At 39.9% G+C, this 20287-nt stretch overlaps 1 protein-coding gene across 2 annotated transcripts in view; it reads left to right on the plus strand.

Moving 5' to 3' along the window:
* The window catches only part of NR1H4 (nuclear receptor subfamily 1 group H member 4), a 304378-nt gene that overhangs the window by 175358 nt on the left and 108733 nt on the right, over positions 1-20287 (plus strand). For both annotated transcript variants that reach the window (XM_075342389.1, XM_075342390.1), the window contains exons 5-6: positions 8174-8275; positions 16909-17002. In XM_075342389.1, the coding sequence (XP_075198504.1) occupies positions 8174-8275; positions 16909-17002 (196 nt within the window). The remainder of the gene's footprint in view (positions 1-8173; positions 8276-16908; positions 17003-20287) is intronic.

Genomic DNA, 20287 nt, shown 5'->3' on the forward strand with positions numbered 1-20287 from the left:
CCTGAACCGAGTTAGACACCATTCGGATCTGGAGACTGTGAGCCCTGTTAGCGTCACCGGGTCCACATGCCCACCCAGCCCAGGAACTCCCTGTTAACAACACAGGGGCCATTGAGTACGCTGACCGTGTGCATAGGGGCCACACCTGTGGACAGCAGGCGCATCAGCAGCAGCAGGCCTGTTAATGCCACTGGGCTGCACAAGCAGGACTGTTAGGACAGGAGCTGGTCTTAACCGTTCTGCGTTACCAACTGTGGTGGTGGCCTGCATCCACCACCCGATCCCTGCCTACCTCTGGCCTAAAGCCGCAATGGGTTCAACACATGGAGGTGTGCTCTTTCGGAGCATAATAGAAGACTGCGCACCTCCTTGTTGGCTCCAGCCCCTTTTATAACCTGGGTCCGCCCCAAACCAGGGTGAACCACAATGCACCTCCTGGAGACAAAAGTAGAGTGACACGTCATGAGTGGCATAACTAGCGTCCTATTTGGAAACGCAACTTCAATGATGACCTCATGGCTGCCATGACCCAAACACCTCACCAGTCATCGTCTGAGCATCAATAATGCGGTGACAAGTCATAGGTGTGGGCCTCTGCAAGCCATTTGGGAGGACACCTGATGCCCTGTGGTCTATATGGGACCCCCACATCAGGGCCAGGGCCAAAGAGTTCATTACCGGACCTAGTCTCTGATGCAGGAAGTGCCTGAGCATGCTCAGTAGCATGAAATACAGTCTCTGAAAAAAGACTATCAGCTTTAGCATGGTGTCTATGCCCAAAACAGGACTTATACCCGGCACGGAATGCAAGCACCTGTGCAAAGAGGCTTTTCACACTTAGTGTGGGAGCATGCGCTGTATCCCGAAATGAAAACTTAGCGTCAGGAATGGCACAGTCAGGCTGAGCATACTCACTAGGCGAAACACTGTAATTATGCTGCAGCTGGGGTACATCGGCACACGCATGCGCACTAGCTGCCTCTCCACACTTAGACGTGGAGGGGAAATTTGTCTTGGAGATGCTGTCTATGAACAGAAGGAAAAGCTAAAGGAAGCCTGACTTTCTATCCCTCCGAATTATGAAATGCAGCAATGAATTCCATGAGTTTGCTATAACATTAGCGTAGCAAAATGTGCATGAGGGTGTGATGTAGAGGTGCTAGAAATAGCTTGTCACCAGTGGGGCACTAATGGAATACAACAGCCAGTTCTATGATGCCACAAAATGGCAGTATTTTGTGCTATCATTATAGCTTATTAAAAACAGAGCACGAGGTTGTCATGCAGAGGTGCTGCACATAGATTTGCAGTAGTGTGAATTGACAAAAGTACAATAGCCACGTTTAGGATACAACTAGGTACAGTGAGTGTTTGCTAGTATAATGGCTGAGTTTAAAAAAGTTTGAGTGTGCAATGCAGGCAGACGTGCTGCAAATAACGTTCCAATACTGTGAATTGACAAAAGTCCAATAGCCACGTATAGGATGCCACTAGGTACACTGAGTGTTTGCTAGTATAATGGCTTCGTTATAATTAGTTGGAGTGTGCAACGCAGGCAGATGCGCTCTGCAAATGTCTTGGCACTAGTGGGACTATAGCAAAGTCCAATAGCCACGTATAGGATGCCACTAGGTACACTGAGTGTTTGCTAGTAAAATTGCTTAGTTTAAAAAAGTTGTAGTGTGCAATGCAGGCAGACGTGCTCTGCAAATGTCTTTGCACTAGTGGGACTATAGCAAAGTCCAATAGCCACGTATAGGATGCCACTAGGTACACTGAGTGTTTGCTAGTAAAATTGCTTAGTTTAAAAAACTTGGAGTGTGCAATGCAGGCAGATGTGCTCTGCTAATGTCTTTGCACTAGTGGGACTATAGCAAAGTCCAACAGCCACGTTTAGGATGCCACTAGGTACACTGAGTGTTTGCTAGTATAATGGCTTACTTAGAATGAGTTGGAGTGTGCAATGCAGGCAGACGCGCTCTGCAAATGTCTTTGCACTAGTGGGACTATAGCAAAGTCCAATAGCCTCAGATAGGATGCCACTAGGTTCACTGAGTGTTTGCTAGTATAATGGCTTAGTTATAATGAGTTGGAGTGTGCAGAGGACAAGAGGGTACAGTGGCAGGATTGTGGGGCTCTGGGTAGAGGAATGGAAGCCTGCCTTTCTATTCCCTCCTAATGGTGAAATGCAGGGAGGAAATCCCTGACCTGGGCTACACAGACGCTGTTGCTGTTTGCAGGACCTGTCACTTATGGCTCTCTGACCCTGCCGCTTTGAGCCCTTAAAAGGACTGCTAGAATGTGCTCTCCCTAAGCTGTCTAACGCTGTGTATGCAGCGCATACAGCTGTATCGGCTATAGGACTCAGGAGGACGGAGCTGCGACACTGATGTCTGACACCAAAGACGCAGAAGGCAGATAATGGCGTTCGTGAAGAAAATGTCCGGTTTTATAATGCAGGGACATGTGACATGCAGATCCTATCACACATGCCGTTGCTTCTCTGGCTCAAAGTCCACTTAGGTGTGTGTGTGTCTGTGATTGGCTGACATGCTGGCCCGCCCCACAAGACGCGCGCGCTTAGGGAAGGAAGACAAGAAAAAAAAAAAAAAAAAATGGCGATCGCCATTATAGAAACAGCAGTGATCTGAAGGCGCTGTTCACGCACACTATACACTGAAATGTGATAATAGTTTGATTCACAGAGTGACTTACACTATTACAGCAGAAACCAAGCTAGGATTTAGCTGTTTTTTGGCTGCTAGAACCGTTCTCGAACGTTTCTAGAACTATCGAGCTTTTGCAAAAAGCTCGAGTTCTAGTTCGATCTAGAACATGCCCCAAAATCACTCGAGCCTAGAACTGGAGAACCTCGAACCACGAACCGCGCTCAACTCTACCTATGACTATGTGATATTTCATTTTTCTTGTTTAATAAATTTGCAAAAATTTCTACATTTCTGTTCTTTGTCTGTCAAGATGGGGTGCAGGGTGTACATTAATGAGAAAAAATGAACTTTTTTGAATTTACCAAATGGCTGCAATGAAACAAAGAGTGAAAAATTCAAAAGGGACTTGAATACTTTCCATACCCACTGTATATTCAGAAGTGATGAGCAAGCACTACTATGCTGAGGTGCTCGGCACTCGTAATGAGCACTTGGATGCTCGCATGGGTGCAACTCGAGTACCCGAGCATAATGGAAATTAGAAGGGAATTTGAGTATTTTTCCAGATTTCCAGGAAAAATGCTCGAGTTCCCCATTGATATCCATTATACTAGGGTACTCAAGGCGTGGCCAACCGATTATCCAACTGCTCATTACAAGTACCCAGCATAGTAGTGCTTGCTTATCACTAATATTCAGGTGTGTCTTTGGACTACTTGTGTGCTTGGTTAACTTTCATTATATTTAAATTATGTATATAGAAGTGGATGTTGCGTCCTCGTGTGAAAACATGATAATTCAAGAACTACCGTACATTCCTCAACATTGAAATTGCAACACAAAAAAGGAAAAGTAGAATTATGGAAATCACAAGATTGATGTTAGTTATATGCAAATGATGAAAAAATAGAAACATTTTCAAAACATCTTGATTTATTTTGTATCTAGTATGAGCGACACATTCAGAAATACAAGCACTTATATGCTGTTACCTGCTATCAATGAGGTTATTAATGGTTGTCTAAATAATGTCCTGTCACACTGACAGCAGTTGGTTGCACACATCATAAAGATCCACTGCTGGCAGCTTCCTTTGCATTGCAAACAAATGGCATCTTAAATGTGCTGTACAGGAGACAATTCTGAAGAGGCTGCAGGCTATGCTAGCATATTTAGGTTATTCAGGTTATTTAACGTACTAAGAACAATATGATACCTGGCTTTGAAGTCTTAAAAAACTGCTCCTGGGACACTAGAGAAAATGCTGTATTTCATGATCAAATTAATGTAACCCTGAACTGTCAGTGTACTAGAGTAGTGCTCCCCAGCTCCAGTCCTCAAGGCCTACCAACAGTGCATGTTTTCAGGATTTCCTTAGTGCAGTATATGTGATTTAATCACCTGTATACAGTGGAGAAAAAAAATATTTAGTCAGCCACCAATTGTGCAAGTCTCCCACTTAAAAAGATGAGCAAGCCCTGTAATTAACATCATAGGTAGACCCCAACTATGAGAGACAAAATGAGAAAAAAAATCCAGAAAATCACCTTGTCTGATTTAGCAAGATTTTTTTTAAAAAATTATGGTGGAAAATAAGTATTTGGTCAATAACAAAAGTTTATCTCAATATTTTGTTATATATTCTTTGTTGGCAATGACAGAGGTCAAACGATTTCTGTAAGTCTTCAAAAGGTTGGCACACACTGTTGGTGGTATGTTGGCCCACTGCTCCATGCAGATCTCCTATAGAGCAGTGACGTTTTTGGCTTGTCGCTGGGCAACATGGACTTTCAACTCCCTCCAAAGGTTTTTCTATGTGGTTGAGATCTGGAGACTGGCTAGACCACTCCAGGACCTTCATATGCTTCTTACAAAGCCACTCCTTCGTTTCCCTGGCGGTGTGCTTGGGATAATTATCATGCTGAAAAATCCAGCCACGTTTCAACTTCAATGCCCTTGCTGATGGTAGGAAACTTGCACTCAAAATCTCACAATACATGGTCCCATTCATTCTTTCATGTACACGGATCAATCATCCTGGTCCCTTTGCAGAGAAACAGGCCCAAAACATGATGTTGCCACCCCCATGCTTCACAGTAGGTGTTGTGTTCTTTGGATGCAACTCCGCATTCTGTCTCCTCCAAACACGACGAGTTGTGTTTCTACCAAACAGTTCTACTTGGTTTCATCAGACCATATGACATTCTCCCAATACTCTTCTGGATAATCCAAATGCTCTCTAGCAAACTTCAGACGGGACCAGACATGTACTGGCTTAAGCAGGGGAACACATCTGGTGCTGCAGGATCTGAGTCCCTGGCGGCATAGTATGTTACTGATGGTAGCCTTTGTTATGGCGGTCCCAGCTCTATGCAGGTCATTCACTAGGTCCCCCCATGTGGTTCTGGGATTTTTGCTCACAGTTCTTGTGATCATTTTGACCCCACGGGGTGAGATCTTGCGTGGAGCCCAAGATCGAGGGAGATTATCAGTGGTCTTGTATGTCTTCCATTTTCTTATTATTGCCCCCACAGTTGATTTCATTACACCACGCTGCTTGCCTATTGCAGATTCAGTCTTCTCAGCCTGGTGCAGGGCTACAATTTTGTCTCTGGTCTCCTTTGACAGCTCTTTGGTCTTCACCATAGTGGAGTTTGGAGTGACTGTTTGAGGTTGTGGACAGGTGTCTTTTATACTGATAACAAGTTCAAACAGGTGCCATTACTACAGGTAATGAGTGGAGGACAGAGGAGCCTCTTAAAGAAGAATACAGGTCTGTGCGAGCCATAAATCTTGCATGTTTTTAGGTGACTAAATACTTATTTTCCAACATAATTTGCAAAAAAAATCTCACCAAATCAGACAAGGTGATTTTCTGGATTTGTTTTCTCATTTTGTCTCTCATAGTTGTGGTCTACCTATGATGTCAATTACAGGCCTCTCTCATCTTTTTAAGTGGGAGAACTTGCACAATTGGTGGCTGACTAAATATTTTTTTCCCCACTGTAGGTGATGATTCCGACACCTTTGCAATACTAAGGAAATCCTGAAAATATGCACTGTACTAGAGGGACCAGAGAATTAGAGGGGTCTAGCTACCATACATTATACCACTTAACATCCTAATTACGAGAGTATGATCAGTGTGACGTTCCTGCATGAAGGCCTCTTTATAGCGTTCCCCACAAGGTCTCCAGACAAAATGCCAGTTATCACTGAATTCAAGACTCAGGACAGGTCCTCATTCCAATTCCTATTGCCATCTTGCAACTAGGACACTTGCAGCCAGTGTCATGCAAACACTCTCTGATGATTTGTGTAGACACTGTTTGACGCCTTAGGCTTGGCATGTGAGTTCGAATTACACTTTCAGTGCAGAATGGATCAATTGTGGAACCAGAGCGTCCCAGGAACTGTTTTTAAACAGTACATTAGGCCACATGTTGCTTATACTACTGAGAGCAGCCTGCGTAGCCTAAAGATGCTGCCATGGTCTGCAACATCTCTGGACTTGTCTCCCATTTTTATGCAAATGATGAAAAAATGGAAACAATATTTTCAAATCATTAATATGTCTATCAATCCTGTGCTTTCCATAATTCCACAACTTTTCCTTATTGTTGATACAATTTCAATTTTGACAAAAGCTTAATCCCTACTTGTTATTCTTGTTAGAATGGTCACTCATTTTGAATTAAACTGATCACAAACTGTTTGCTTAGAAATGCTTGTGATCAGCTCCTATTTTTGGAAAAACTTTACAGTAAGGGCGTATGTGCACTTGCCCATTATCTGGAATCAGCATTCCTAGGAACGTGTGTTTCCCGAGAAACAAGCAAAATATTCATCAGATTAATTATATTAAGCTTGCTTAATAATTATTGTTCTCAGCAGCACGTCGTCCTGTAGAACAGGACCAAGGCTGCTAAAAATGACAGTCTGTGTGCAAATTGAATTATCAATCACTTTGCGTACATGGGAAGAGTCTAAACATGCTGTAAAAACGACCACTGATTACTTCAATGTAGCCGATCAGTGGTCGTTTAACGCTATGGGTTGGCTAGTCTAAATCCAACCTAATTGCATACACCTCTTCATGAATCAGGAGCATTGGACAAGTGCCACAAATCCTACTCCAGTCCCTGCTGAAATACGATTTTTGTTGTAGCCACAGTTCATGAATTTGACGAGTTGGGCAAAATAGATAGTAGCAAAAGTCACAAAATTTTAGCACAGAGGTCAATAATTATAAAATACAGGACAGGAAAAAAAAAATCATAATAATAATAATAATAATAATGTTTATTTCTATAGCGCCAATAAATTCCGCAAAGCTTAATTCAGAGGTTCATATACGAACAATCATAAGTAATAGTTATAGAAGATACAATAAGCAAAAAGAAAAGCAACTCTGATCGCAAGAGCTTACAGTCTACAATTGATAAAATCTTCAGTTTTCAACCATAGTAAGTAAAAAAAACAACCAAAAACTAGTGACTAGCTCAATCAATTAAAAATTAAATTTTTATTAAATACAATTAAAAAATGAATTAGAAATGCCTGAAAAAGATCACAAATAGGCCCACAACTCACTCTGAAAAGTACCACGGATAATAAAAAGATAAATAACATCCCAATAAATACACAAGCAGGTACAAAAATGTATGGATATAAATTGCACAATGCGGCTAGAAATTCACACTGAAGGGAACGTACACAGTGTGTATTTCTGCCAGCATTGTGCAATTTCTATTTATATCCATACATTTTTGTACCTGCTTGTGTATTTATCAGGGTGTTATTTATCTATTTATTATCCATGGTACTTTTCAGAGTGAGTTGTGTGCCTATTTGTGATCTTTTTGAGGTACCGGTACTTTTAATTCCTTTTTTAATTGTATTTAATAAAAATGTAATTTTTAATTGATTGAGCTAGTCACTGGATTATTTTTTGACTAACTATGGTTGAAAACTGTGACGTTTATTACATGTTCAATGCATTTGACTACCTTGAGGACTATTTCGGTATGAATTAATGAAATATACAAATTAATAACTTTTAGTGCTCGAAACGATTAACAGGCAAAATAGTTCATAATGGTAATTGTCCCAACACAGAGGACACAATTCACACGTGTTGATGGGTGAACCAAAGGGAAAAAAACCCTGGAAGTAATAGCCCAAGTAGAAAAGATATAATGCAATCAGTTCATAATGACATGCACAATGGAAATAAAAATGGCATCCCAGGGGAAAATTATATTTCAGTAAAAAAAAAATCAATGTGTAGATATAATGGTATACATCCTGGCAGCTAAGACATAAGTGACTCACCCACCACACACACCCAACCCCTGATGAAGCATTCGTGAAACGCTCTTCAGGTGTTCACAGTGGACAACGCATTTAAAGTGTGTTGATACTAGAACCAAAAAACATAGGTTGTTAAACAAATATTTTGATTATTTTTCAGTATTTCTTTATTTCAATTTGTGTGAAAATAGGTCAAAGCAGAACTTACACAAGACCAGATACAACTGCTCCAGTATGTGATGGAAGCATATAACAAGCATCGACTGCCCCAGGACCTGGCAACAAAGCTAGTAGTGAGTATAGTTATGGTAGAATTTTCAGTGAGAAATGATTGAAATACAAACCACTGCATAAGTGCTTTGTTGGTCTCTCCAATTATATGGAGTATATAAATTTTACTTATTGTGCTATTTTCACTACAGTTAATTTATACAGTAGAGTTATCATGGTCAACCATCATTGGGACAATTCTTATTAGCAGTCACAGTCAATGCCTTAGTCATATTCACTCAAATTGGAATATTTTGCAATTTTGTCCTCAATTAACAGATTATTGCTAATATAATCCTTATAAAGATACCTACTTAAATATAAGGCTGGGGATACATGGCAACTTTACCCATGACAGTTGTGCAGCCAAATATTGCTACATGTTATTGTATATCGCTGTACAATACAAGTTAATGGGGTCACCTTGTGATCCCTAGAGTACTGAGACAACAACAAAAAAAGTTGCAAAAATACATCTCAATACGATATTGTACTACTTTTCTGTTGCGGATGTGGTACTCTATGGGGTCTTAATGTGACCCTAGTCACTTGTACTTTACTGTGATATAGTAGTGACACATAAGTTGCAGTGTAGCCCCAGTCTAAAGTTTATAACGGGAATCCCGAGGAGTAGTCTTAAAGAGTAAGCAATGTTTTCCTTTTTGTTTCACTACTCAATAGTACACATGGAAAGAAGAAACTTTGTAATATACTATATATTAATTAAAGAAATTGGCTTCTTCGTCCTCCTGTACTGATCTCTCACTCTCAATTAATGGGTAAAATCTGTAACTTTCAGTGAGGACAGATTTTACCATTACTGAGATAGGAGATTGGTGGCAGATGCAGACACAAACAATCTGTTTGTGTAAACAGTTACAGTTCTCTATACAACTTTATGAACACCAACTGCCATCTCCTATATCAGTAATGTAACAATCGGTCTTCACTGAATTTTACTTGAGAATTGAGAATCTTGAGAATTTCAGACTTTGCTCATAAGATACATTATTTTCACATATACTATTGAATTATGACAAAAAAGTTAACAACTGGGTCAAAATATTTAGAATAGTCAATCTTTGGATGAGCTAGATTTTCCAAAAAGATATACTGCGTCCATGACAATGGGCAGATGCCCTTTGTCAGGTAAAATATAGAAACTACAATGCCAGCTGTTGAGCAGACGTCAGCTCATTTATAGCCAGCTGTCACAAATGATAGTGACTGTCACTTGAACATCTGTCTTGCGTTCATTCCTGACAGAATATAACACATGCTGTTTACTTTGACCTGTTTGTTACTCTGTCTCTGTAAGCGTGTACGTATGTGTGAATGGAGTATCTCCATAGAGAAGAAAAAAAAAGAGCTCATATTGTATGGAAAGTAAACAGCCTCATGCAAACATTGGATTGTTTGAATAGTTGTCAACAACTTCTGTGTAATATAATATATATCATATATACATAAAAAATTAAAATATATATTACAGTGCCTTGAAAAAGTATTCCTATTCAGTGAACGATTCCACATTTGCCCACGTTACACCCACAAATAAATATACTTTATGGGGATTTTATGTGCTATATCAACACAAAGTAGCCAGTATTTGTGAAGTGTAAATTAAATGATACATGGTTTTATAACTATTTAAAAAACATAAATGTGAGCAGTCCGACACTCCCAAATAAAATCCCGAGTGACTAATTACCTCCAGAAGTCAAATGAATCCATCTGTGTGTAATTTATTTTCAATCTATCTACAGTTGTTCTGTGAAGGCCTCAAAGGTTTGTTTGAGAACATTAAGGATCAATCAGAATCATGACAACTAAAGAACACACCAGACAGGTCAAGGACAAAGTTGTGGAAAAGAGTAATGCAGAGGGTTAGGTTATAAAAAAAAATATTCCAAGCTCTGAATATCATACAGAGCATTATGCATTCTATCATCCAAAAACGAAATGAGTATGACGCAACTGCAAACCTAACAAGACATGGATGTCCACCTAAACTGATATCCCAAGCAAGGAAAGCACTAATTAGAGAAGCAGACAAGAGGCCCTTAGTCACTCTGGCGGAGATGCAGAGAATCTGTCTACAGGACAACTATTAGTCATATACTCCAAAAATCTGGCCTTTATGGAAGATTTGGAAGAAAAAAGTCATTTTTGAAAGCTATAAGAAGTCCATTTGCAGTTTGTAAAAAGCCATGCAGGGGAAACATCTAGCTTGTAGAAGAAAGAGCTCTGGTCAGATAAGACCAAAGTAGAACATTTTGGGCTAAATGCAAAATGCTATTTGTGACAGAAAACTAGCACTGCACATCACCCTGAAAACACCATCCCTACTGTCAAACATGGTGGTGGCATCATCATGATGTGGAGATGATTTTCTTCAGCAGGGACAGGTAAGCTGGCCAGAGTGGATGAGAAGATGGATGTGGCTAAATACAGTGGCATACAAAAGTTTGGGCACTGCTAGTTGATATTACTGTTATTGTGAATAGTTAGCCAAGTTGAAGGTGAAATTATCTCTAAAAGGCATAAAGTTACATTTCCTTTGTATTTGACACATTTCCTTTGTATTTTAGGTAAAAAAAAATAAAAATCTTTTCATCTTTTACATTTTAAAAATTACAAAAAGGAAAATGGAGCAATGCATAAGTTTGGGCAACCTTGGAGATTTGTCTGCTCAGATAACTTTGGCCAAAGTTTCAGACCTTAATTAGTCTGTTAGGGTTATGACTTGTTCACTACCACCATTTGGAAAGGCCAGGTTAAACACTTTTCACAGCTTTATAGAAACCCAGACTCCTCTAACCTAGTATCAAAAAACAGCAGCCATGGACTCTTCTAAGCAGCCGCCTAGCACTCTAAAAATGGTGGAGGCCCACAAAGCAGGAAAATGCTAGAGGAAGATAGCAAAGCGTTTTGAAGTTGCCCTTTCCTCAATTGGAAATGTAATTAAGAAGTGGCAGTAAGCAGGAACCGTGGAGATCAAGATAAGGTCTGGAAGACCAAGTAAAATTTCTGTGAGAGCTGCTTGTAGGATTTCTAGAGAGGTAAATCACAACCTCTGCTTCACAGAAAAAGACATTCAGGAAGTTTTATCAGACTCTGCTTTTGTGGTACATTGTGCTATTGTTAAGAGTCATTAGAACAAATATGGCCTTCATGGAAGAGTCATCAGAAGAAAACTTCTCCTGCATCCTCACAATAAAATTCAGGCTCAGAAGTATGCAAAAGAATATTTAAACAAGCCAGATGCATTTTGGAAACGAGTCCTGTGGACCAATGAGATTAAAATAGAACTCTATGGCCACAATGATCAAAGGTATGTGTGGAGAAAAAGTGCACAGAATTTCAGGAAAAGAATATCTCGCCAACCATTAACCATGGCAGTGGATCAGTCATGCTTTGCAGTTATGTTGCAGCCAGTGACACAAGGAACATTTCACGGGTAGAGGGAAGAATGGATTTAATGAAATTTCAGCAAATTCTTGATGCAAACATAACACCATCTGTAAAATAAAGCTGAAGTTGAAAAAACGATGGCTTCTACAAATAGATAATGATCCTAAACACACATCAAAAGCCACAATAGACTACCTCAAAAAGTGCAAGCTGAAGGTTTTACAATGGATCTCACAGTCTCCTGATCTGAACATTATTGAAAATCTATTCCTAGACCTTAAAAGATGACCAAGGAATCTCATAGAAGTGGAATCCTTTTGCAGGGAAAAATGGATGAAAATCACTCAATCAAGAATTGAAACACCCTTGGCTGGTTACAAAAAGTGATTACAAGCTGTGATACTTGCCAAAGGGGGTGCTACTAGGTACTAATCATGCAGGGTGCCCAAACTTTTGCATCGGCCCATTGTCCTTTTTTGTTAATTTTAAAATGTAAAAGATGTAAATAAAATATTTGTTACCTAAAATACAATTGAAATGCACCATATTTAAACTTTGTGCCTTTTAGAGCTCATTTTATCTTCAACTTGCTTAATTGGTCACATTAAAAGTAATTTTGACCGGGGCACCTAAACGTTTGCACCTGTTATAGGCTGAAAAAGACTTGACACTGGGGCATAGGTTCACCTTCGAGCAGGACCGTGACAAAAGCATGCTGTCAGAGCTACAATGGAATGGTTTAGACCAGAGGTCTCAAACATGTGGCCCACGGGCCGCATGCGGCCCCTGAGGCTGCTTGTTGCGGCCCGCAGACCCCGTGATGATCGCGGCTCTATGCTGAGGGTCGGCCCCAGCAGGACTTTACTGCATTTGAATCCATTTGCGATTCCAAGCAGAGGAGCTATCAGCTCTATTCCAGTTGCTTCTGCTGTCTGCCAATCAGATGCAAAGGTGTGACGTCATACAGCGACGTCACTTCCTTGCATCTGATTGGCAGGCAGCAGCCATTGGTCCAGACACAGTTCCTCTGCGCGGCACCGCAAATGGATTTAAAAGCAATAAAGTTCCTGACGGCGCCGACCCTCTGCATAGAGCTGTGATCGTCACGGGCCACAACAAGCAGGCAAGGTACATGCTCAAAATCAGGACCTGCTGCATGCCCGCGATGAGGGTTTGGTGCGCTGTGTTCTGCCTAGGGAGGACGTGTCCGACTCCGCAGCATAAATTCAAATGCTGCGGCCTCTGGAAGCCGCACCGCAGGTCAGTTTTCACTGCGCGCCGTACACGCACAGTGGGCATGGGGTATTTAGAAATCCCATCCACTCTGCTTGTACTGTACATTGCAGGGTTTTGGATGCAGCTGAAGCATGCTGCCTCCAAAACTTTGCAATTACTGTTGGTGGGCACACAGGGAACGGAGGAAAGGTGAGAATTTTTTTTTTTTTTGCGTATTACTAAAGGATGAACAGAATACTACAGGGATGGCCACAATACTACAGAGCACAATACTGCAAGGATGGGCAGAATATTACAGGGCACAATACTACAGATATGGGCACAATACTACAAGGAGAGCCACAATACTACAGAGCACAATAATGCAGGGATGGGCACAATACTACAGGGATGGGCACAATACTACAAGGATGGGCACAATACTACAAGGCACAATGATGGGCACAATATTACTGGGCACAATACTACAGGGCACAAGGATGGGCAGAATACTACTGGGCACAATACCACAAGGATGAGCACCTTACTACAGGGCACACAGATGGGGACATTATTACAAGATGTTGGCTAAGATTACTATATGATGCTGCGAATTGTAAAACAATATTACAAGAAGGTGATAAAATGTAAAAAAAAATCATAATAAAGCATGAATATTTTTTTTCCAATAAAAATGTTTTTTATATGTAAACTTAACAAAAAAAGTGCATGTTTGTTATAATATACAATCAAAAAATGTTTAAAGAAATTGATCCAAAGATGTATAGAAAAAAAACATAGAATCATTAAAAATGTTCACTTTGTCTTGCAAATAATGTGGCCCCTCATTTTTTTTCCCTATATGCTGCCCATGCACCCAGCTGAGTTTGAGACCCCTGGTTTAGACCAAAGCATATTCATGTGTGTGAATGGCCCAGTGGAAGTCCAGACCTAAATTCCATTGAGAATCTGTGGAAGATTTGAAATTTTCTGTTCTCCATCCAATCTCTGAGTTAGAGCTATTTTGCAAAGAAGAGTAAGCAAAAATTTCAGCCTGTATATAAGCAAACCTTGCAGAGACATACCCCAAACGACTTGCGAAAGGTGGTCCTATAAAGTATGGACTCAGGGAGCACAATTTTCTGATTTATATTTTTAAAATATATATAAAACTATGCATCATTTCCTTTACTCTTCACAATTACTTTCTACTTAGTAGTGGTATAGCACAATAAATTCCAAAAAGATATGTTTAAATCTCTGGTTATAAAGTTCAAAAATATGGAAAAGTTCATGGGGTATGAATACTTTTTAAAGCCACTGTATATAATGATTGCAACAATAGCAAAAAACTGTTGTCTTTATTATACTATACCAATGTTCATAAAGACCACATTCTATTGCTTATTAATCTTCCACTTTTAAACTGGGTGAGATTTTTTTTTTAACTAAGATGTTATCATTAGAAATCTATAAGAGATTTACACAACCTATAAAAGTGTTTGAATGATATCATAAAGAGATCTGGTGATAAATACTATATATTTCCTGGAAGTTTCAGTGATAATCCGAGATGCCTTTAATAATCCTGGCATGAATATAAAGCATACTTGCTGATTGTTTGTATTTGTTTTTTTACTATCTTTCAATGTAGAACATTGTGTCACCTACTACCATTTTGCTGTTATCCCAGTTCTAGTCAGTTCCAATCATTTAGGGAATGTTAATCCAAAGCCTACATTATATTCAAGTCTTTAAAAGGAAGCTGTCACTTGTAAAAACACTAAGGCCTCTTTCACACGTACGTGCCTCTGGTACGTGTTTGGCAGTTTTCTCACATACCGGAGACACGTACATACATAGACCTAGGTATTCCTACGGTTTTGGACACATGTAAGTATTTTTGCACGGAACGTGTGTCCGTTCCATACTTACGTGTGTCCTATTGTTTCTCACGGCAACATGTCAGTTTTCTCTCCCGCATCACGGGTGTCACACGGAACGCAAACGTGTCACGCATAACACACACGGACCACATGGATGTGTTCCGTGTGACACACACCGGAGAAAAGACATGTGTCTGTGAGGAAAAAAAAAACCCTTTACTCACCTTCTCCCGCCCTCCTGTCTCTGCCGCTGCTGTCACTTGCTGCCAACCGCCGCTCATTATGCTAATTGAATATTCACTTCACTGTGGCCGGAAGCGGCAGCAGCGGGGAGTCGGCAAGACCGGAGACCAAAGATGAGCACCACGGACAGCGACGCCAGGGACAGGTGATTAGAAAGTTTCCGTTCTCCGTGTGTTATCACGGATAACACATGGAGAATACACGTGTGCCATACACATGGCACACTGAGGGCAATACACACCTTTGACACGTCCGTGAAAAACGTGCGTGATTTTCACGAACGTGTAAAAGAGGCCTTAACCTGTACATATGGGGGTTAATCTGCAGTTTGATAGCGTTTGAAACCTTCTTAGCCCCTGCACATTGAACCTCACTGCTGGGAGGAAATAAACTTTATTCCTCCGGGCAGCGTTTAGGTTTCAGTCACGTGGGCGGTGCCAGCGTAGGTTCAGTCACCGCTGTGTGTATGGAAGGTGGCCGCTGTAATCTCACCACCCGCACTAATTGACAGCAAGCTTTAATGGTGAGCGGCTGTCAGTCAGTGCAGGAAGTGCGGTTACAGCCACCGCTCTCCATACAAAGAGCGATGACTGAACCTACGCTGGCGCTGCTACAGAGACCAGATCACCAATTCTGCCAGGAGGATCAAAGTTAATTTCCTCGGGGCAGCGGGGTCTCAATGTGCAGGGGCTGAGATTTCAGACGCTATTAACCTGCAGATTAACCCAATATCTGCAGGTTAATAGGGTTTTTACACGTGACAAGTTCCTTTTAATGTTAATACTTATATTAGTGCTGGGTACGCAGACACATATACATTGAAGGAAATTATTATTTGATCCCTTGCTGATTTTGTAAGTTTGCCCACTGACAAAGACATGAATAGTCTGTAATTTTAAGGCTAGATTAAAAATAAAATCCAGAAAATCTGTAACAAAGGAGTAGCTCAAAAAGAAGCACATTAAGGTCATGGAGTGGCCTAGCCAGTCTCCAAACCTTAATCCCATAGAAAACTTTGGGGGGAGCTGAAGCTCCGAGTTGCCAAGCGACAGCCTCAACATCTTAATGATTTAGAGATGATCTGCAAAGAGGAGTGGACCAAAATTCCTCTTGAGATATGCGCAAAAACCTCATCATCAACTACAAAACACTGCTGTGCTTGCCAACAAGGGTTTTCCCACCAAGTATTAAGTCTTGTTTGCCAGAGAGATCGAATACTTATTTCTCTCTGCAAAATGCAAATAAATGATATAATTAAATAATATATAATTTATGCAATGTGATTTTCTGGATTTTATTTTGGATATTCTATTTTACACTGTTAAAATTAACCTACCCTTAAAATTATAGACTGTTCATGGATTTGTCAATGGGCAAACTTACAAAATCAGCAAGGGATCAAATAATTATTTACTGCACTATATATATATATATATATATATATATATATATATATATATATATATATATATATATATATATGTGTGTATGTATATATATATGTATATATAAATAATATATATAAATTATATATATATATATATATATATATATATATATATATATATATAAAACCTCCCAAATTCCACAATTCAATGTGCCTTTTTCAGTGTGTGTTGTAACATTTTTTATGAAGGTCACAAAGATAATGATCAAAGATAAGTCCATAACCTGGATGCATATCAGACAAGGTGTACTTAGAGTAGGGACACTATAAATGTGTCATTTAGGCATGAATGTCGGTTTGTGATAAGATCTGCAATCACTGTGTGATCTCCAGATAAAATGGCCTAAAATAAATCTTATTTCAAGGTTTTCAAAGCTTGAAAGAAAAAAATATTTCAACCAAATTTTATCATTCTGTTTCTCAGTTAAAATAATGCTTTGTTTTCTTGTAGGACAACCTCAGTACTGATGACAACTTTGTCTTCCTAACAACTATGGCTACAAGTCATGTCCAGATATTAGTAGAGTTTACAAAAAAGATACCAGGTATTGAAATTTAGATTTAACTAATTAAAGGGAATCTGTCACCAGATTTTTGCTACCCCATCAGGGAGAAGCATGATGGAGAGGCAGAGATCCTGTTTCTAGCCATGTGTCACTTACTGAGCTGTTTGCTGCAGTTTTGATATTTATCTGCTGTAGATCTACAAGTGCTCTGAATGCTGAATCTTGTATAACCCCATTCACATGACTGACTGGGAGCTCTCTGTGTACACTGTGCATAGGCAGAAAACTGCCCATCAGTGTTAGGGGTGTAGAAACAGAGCAGGAGGACTACATGACATGAAACAACTAGTCCTCTACTGATAATCTGCTTATAAAATAATGATTTTATGGAAATTATAAACAAACTGACTAGTAAGTGACACATTGCATATTTTATTAAAGACATTCTGCACATTTGACAATTGCTTTTGAAAAGGAATATATTTGAACTTTGATTGTTTTACTAATAGTGAAACATTTTTCATTTTGTAATCTGGTTTATTTCTGATTGTAGATATCTTATTTTTACTTTATTTTTCGCAAATTATTAAGTGCAAGGCCATCTTGCCTGAGTTGCTCTCAGCATGTAGGATAATGCTTTACACCATTGTCAACTGTTTCATAGAACACAATGGAAGAATTGATTCAATTGTTTTTCTCATAAATTCATCAAAGGTTAAAGTGCACCAATCACCAGGATTTTCCTATATAACCTAAATCCAGTGTCTCAGCCAATAGAAAAATGTTACTTCCTGGTATCAGCTCCGTTGGCTGACGCCCCACCCCTTCTGGTCATGTGGGTATGACATCAGCACAGGTCCTTCTAGTCAAAAAGTAAATTGAGTCTATAATAGAATTAGCATAAATAACAAGAGGATGGGAAAACTATAAATATGCATACCAGCTATCATCTGATCCACAGCTGCTGTCACTCAAGAAGCTGATAATTTTACAAACTTTACTTGCCTGGATTTTAAACCTAAACATCCGAGCTGACAACTAAAGCTATGTATAGAATCAGCCTGATAGTGCCAGTACAGCACTGGCTTTAGCTTATATATGAAAATCCTGGTGATTGGTGTGCTTTAAGTGCAAAAGTGTTTGAATAATTGACCACTACAGTCCAATAGGCATTAAGTAAGCAAAACGCAAATCAACTGAACATTTTTCTCTCCTCCCAAAACTGAAGCTTTATTCAATGCTTACATTGGCAGCAATAGATAATTTAATGAAGAAAAAACAAAAAGCCAGCACCAAATGTGCACTACAGCACTAAACATTCCAAACTGTACTTATTATAAAAAATGTTTTGAGATTTTTGGCAAAAAATTGCAATTTCTTGAGCTGCTTCGCCACGTCACGGCAAATCTCATTTGAAGCAGTCCTACACTAAAATATTTTTATAAAATGTGCCATACGGCCTCACATATGAATAGTAGAACTGCTCTTAGCAGCACTCACCTGGTCTATTTCAATCCCGTATCCATGACTGAGTCATGGCTGTGGGCGGGACAGGTCCAAGCAAATGCTGCATGAAGTAAATAGCCTGTGGACAAAGCCTGATGACTTAATGTGAACAGTCACCAACCGCCAAAATCCAGACAGATGGAATACATCCCAAATTGGGGTGCATAGCAAGGTGGAGGTCAACCACCGACCAATTCAATGAAGAAAAAACAAAAAGCCAGCACCAAATGTGCACTACAGCACTAAACATTCCAAACTGTACTTATTATAAAAAATGTTTTGAGATTTTTGGCAAAAAATTGCAATTTCTTGAGCTGCTTCGCCACGTCACGGCAAATCTCATTTGAAGCAGTCCTACACTAAAATATTTTTATAAAATGTGCCATACGGCCTCACATATGAATAGTAGAACTGCTCTTAGCAGCACTCACCTGGTCTATTTCAATCCCGTACCCATGACTGAGTCATGGCTGTGGGCGGGACAGGTCCAAGCAAATGCTGCATGAAGTAAATAGCCTGTGGACAAAGCCTGATGACTTAATGTGAACAGTCACCAACCGCCAAAATCCAGACAGATGGAATACATCCCAAATTGGGGTGCATAGCAAGGTGGAGGTCAACCACCGACCAATTCAATGAAGAAAAAACAAAAAGCCAGCACCAAATGTGCACTACAGCACTAAACATTCCAAACTGTACTTATTATAAAAAATGTTTTGAGATTTTTGGCAAAAAATTGCAATTTCTTGAGCTGCTTCGCCACGTCACGGCAAATCTCATTTGAAGCAGTCCTACACTAAAATATTTTTATAAAATGTGCCATACGGCCTCACATATGAATAGTAGAACTGCTCTTAGCAGCACTCACCTGGTCTATTTCAATCCCGTACCCATGACTGAGTCATGGCTGTGGGCGGGACAGGTCCAAGCAAATGCTGCATGAAGTAAATAGCCTGTGGACAAAGCCTGATGACTTAATGTGAACAGTCACCAACCGCCAAAATCCAGACAGATGGAATACATCCCAAATTGGGGTGCATAGCAAGGTGGAGGTCAACCACCGACCAATTCAATGAAGAAAAAACAAAAAGCCAGCACCAAATGTGCACTACAGCACTAAACATTCCAAACTGTACTTATTATAAAAAATGTTTTGAGATTTTTGGCAAAAAATTGCAATTTCTTGAGCTGCTTCGCCACGTCACGGCAAATCTCATTTGAAGCAGTCCTACACTAAAATATTTTTATAAAATGTGCCATACGGCCTCACATATGAATAGTAGAACTGCTCTTAGCAGCACTCACCTGGTCTATTTCAATCCCGTACCCATGACTGAGTCATGGCTGTGGGCGGGACAGGTCCAAGCAAATGCTGCATGAAGTAAATAGCCTGTGGACAAAGCCTGATGACTTAATGTGAACAGTCACCAACCGCCAAAATCCAGACAGATGGAATACATCCCAAATTGGGGTGCATAGCAAGGTGGAGGTCAACCACCGACCAATTCAATGAAGAAAAAACAAAAAGCCAGCACCAAATGTGCACTACAGCACTAAACATTCCAAACTGTACTTATTATAAAAAATGTTTTGAGATTTTTGGCAAAAAATTGCAATTTCTTGAGCTGCTTTGCCACGTCACGGCAAATCTCATTTGAAGCAGTCCTACACTAAAATATTTTTATAAAATGTGCCATACGGCCTCACATATGAATAGTAGAACTGCTCTTAGCAGCACTCACCTGGTCTATTTCAATCCCGTACCCATGACTGAGTCATGGCTGTGGGCGGGACAGGTCCAAGCAAATGCTGCATGAA

Source organism: Anomaloglossus baeobatrachus, chromosome 4, assembly GCF_048569485.1.
Source record: "Anomaloglossus baeobatrachus isolate aAnoBae1 chromosome 4, aAnoBae1.hap1, whole genome shotgun sequence".
NCBI lineage: Eukaryota > Metazoa > Chordata > Amphibia > Anura > Aromobatidae > Anomaloglossus > Anomaloglossus baeobatrachus.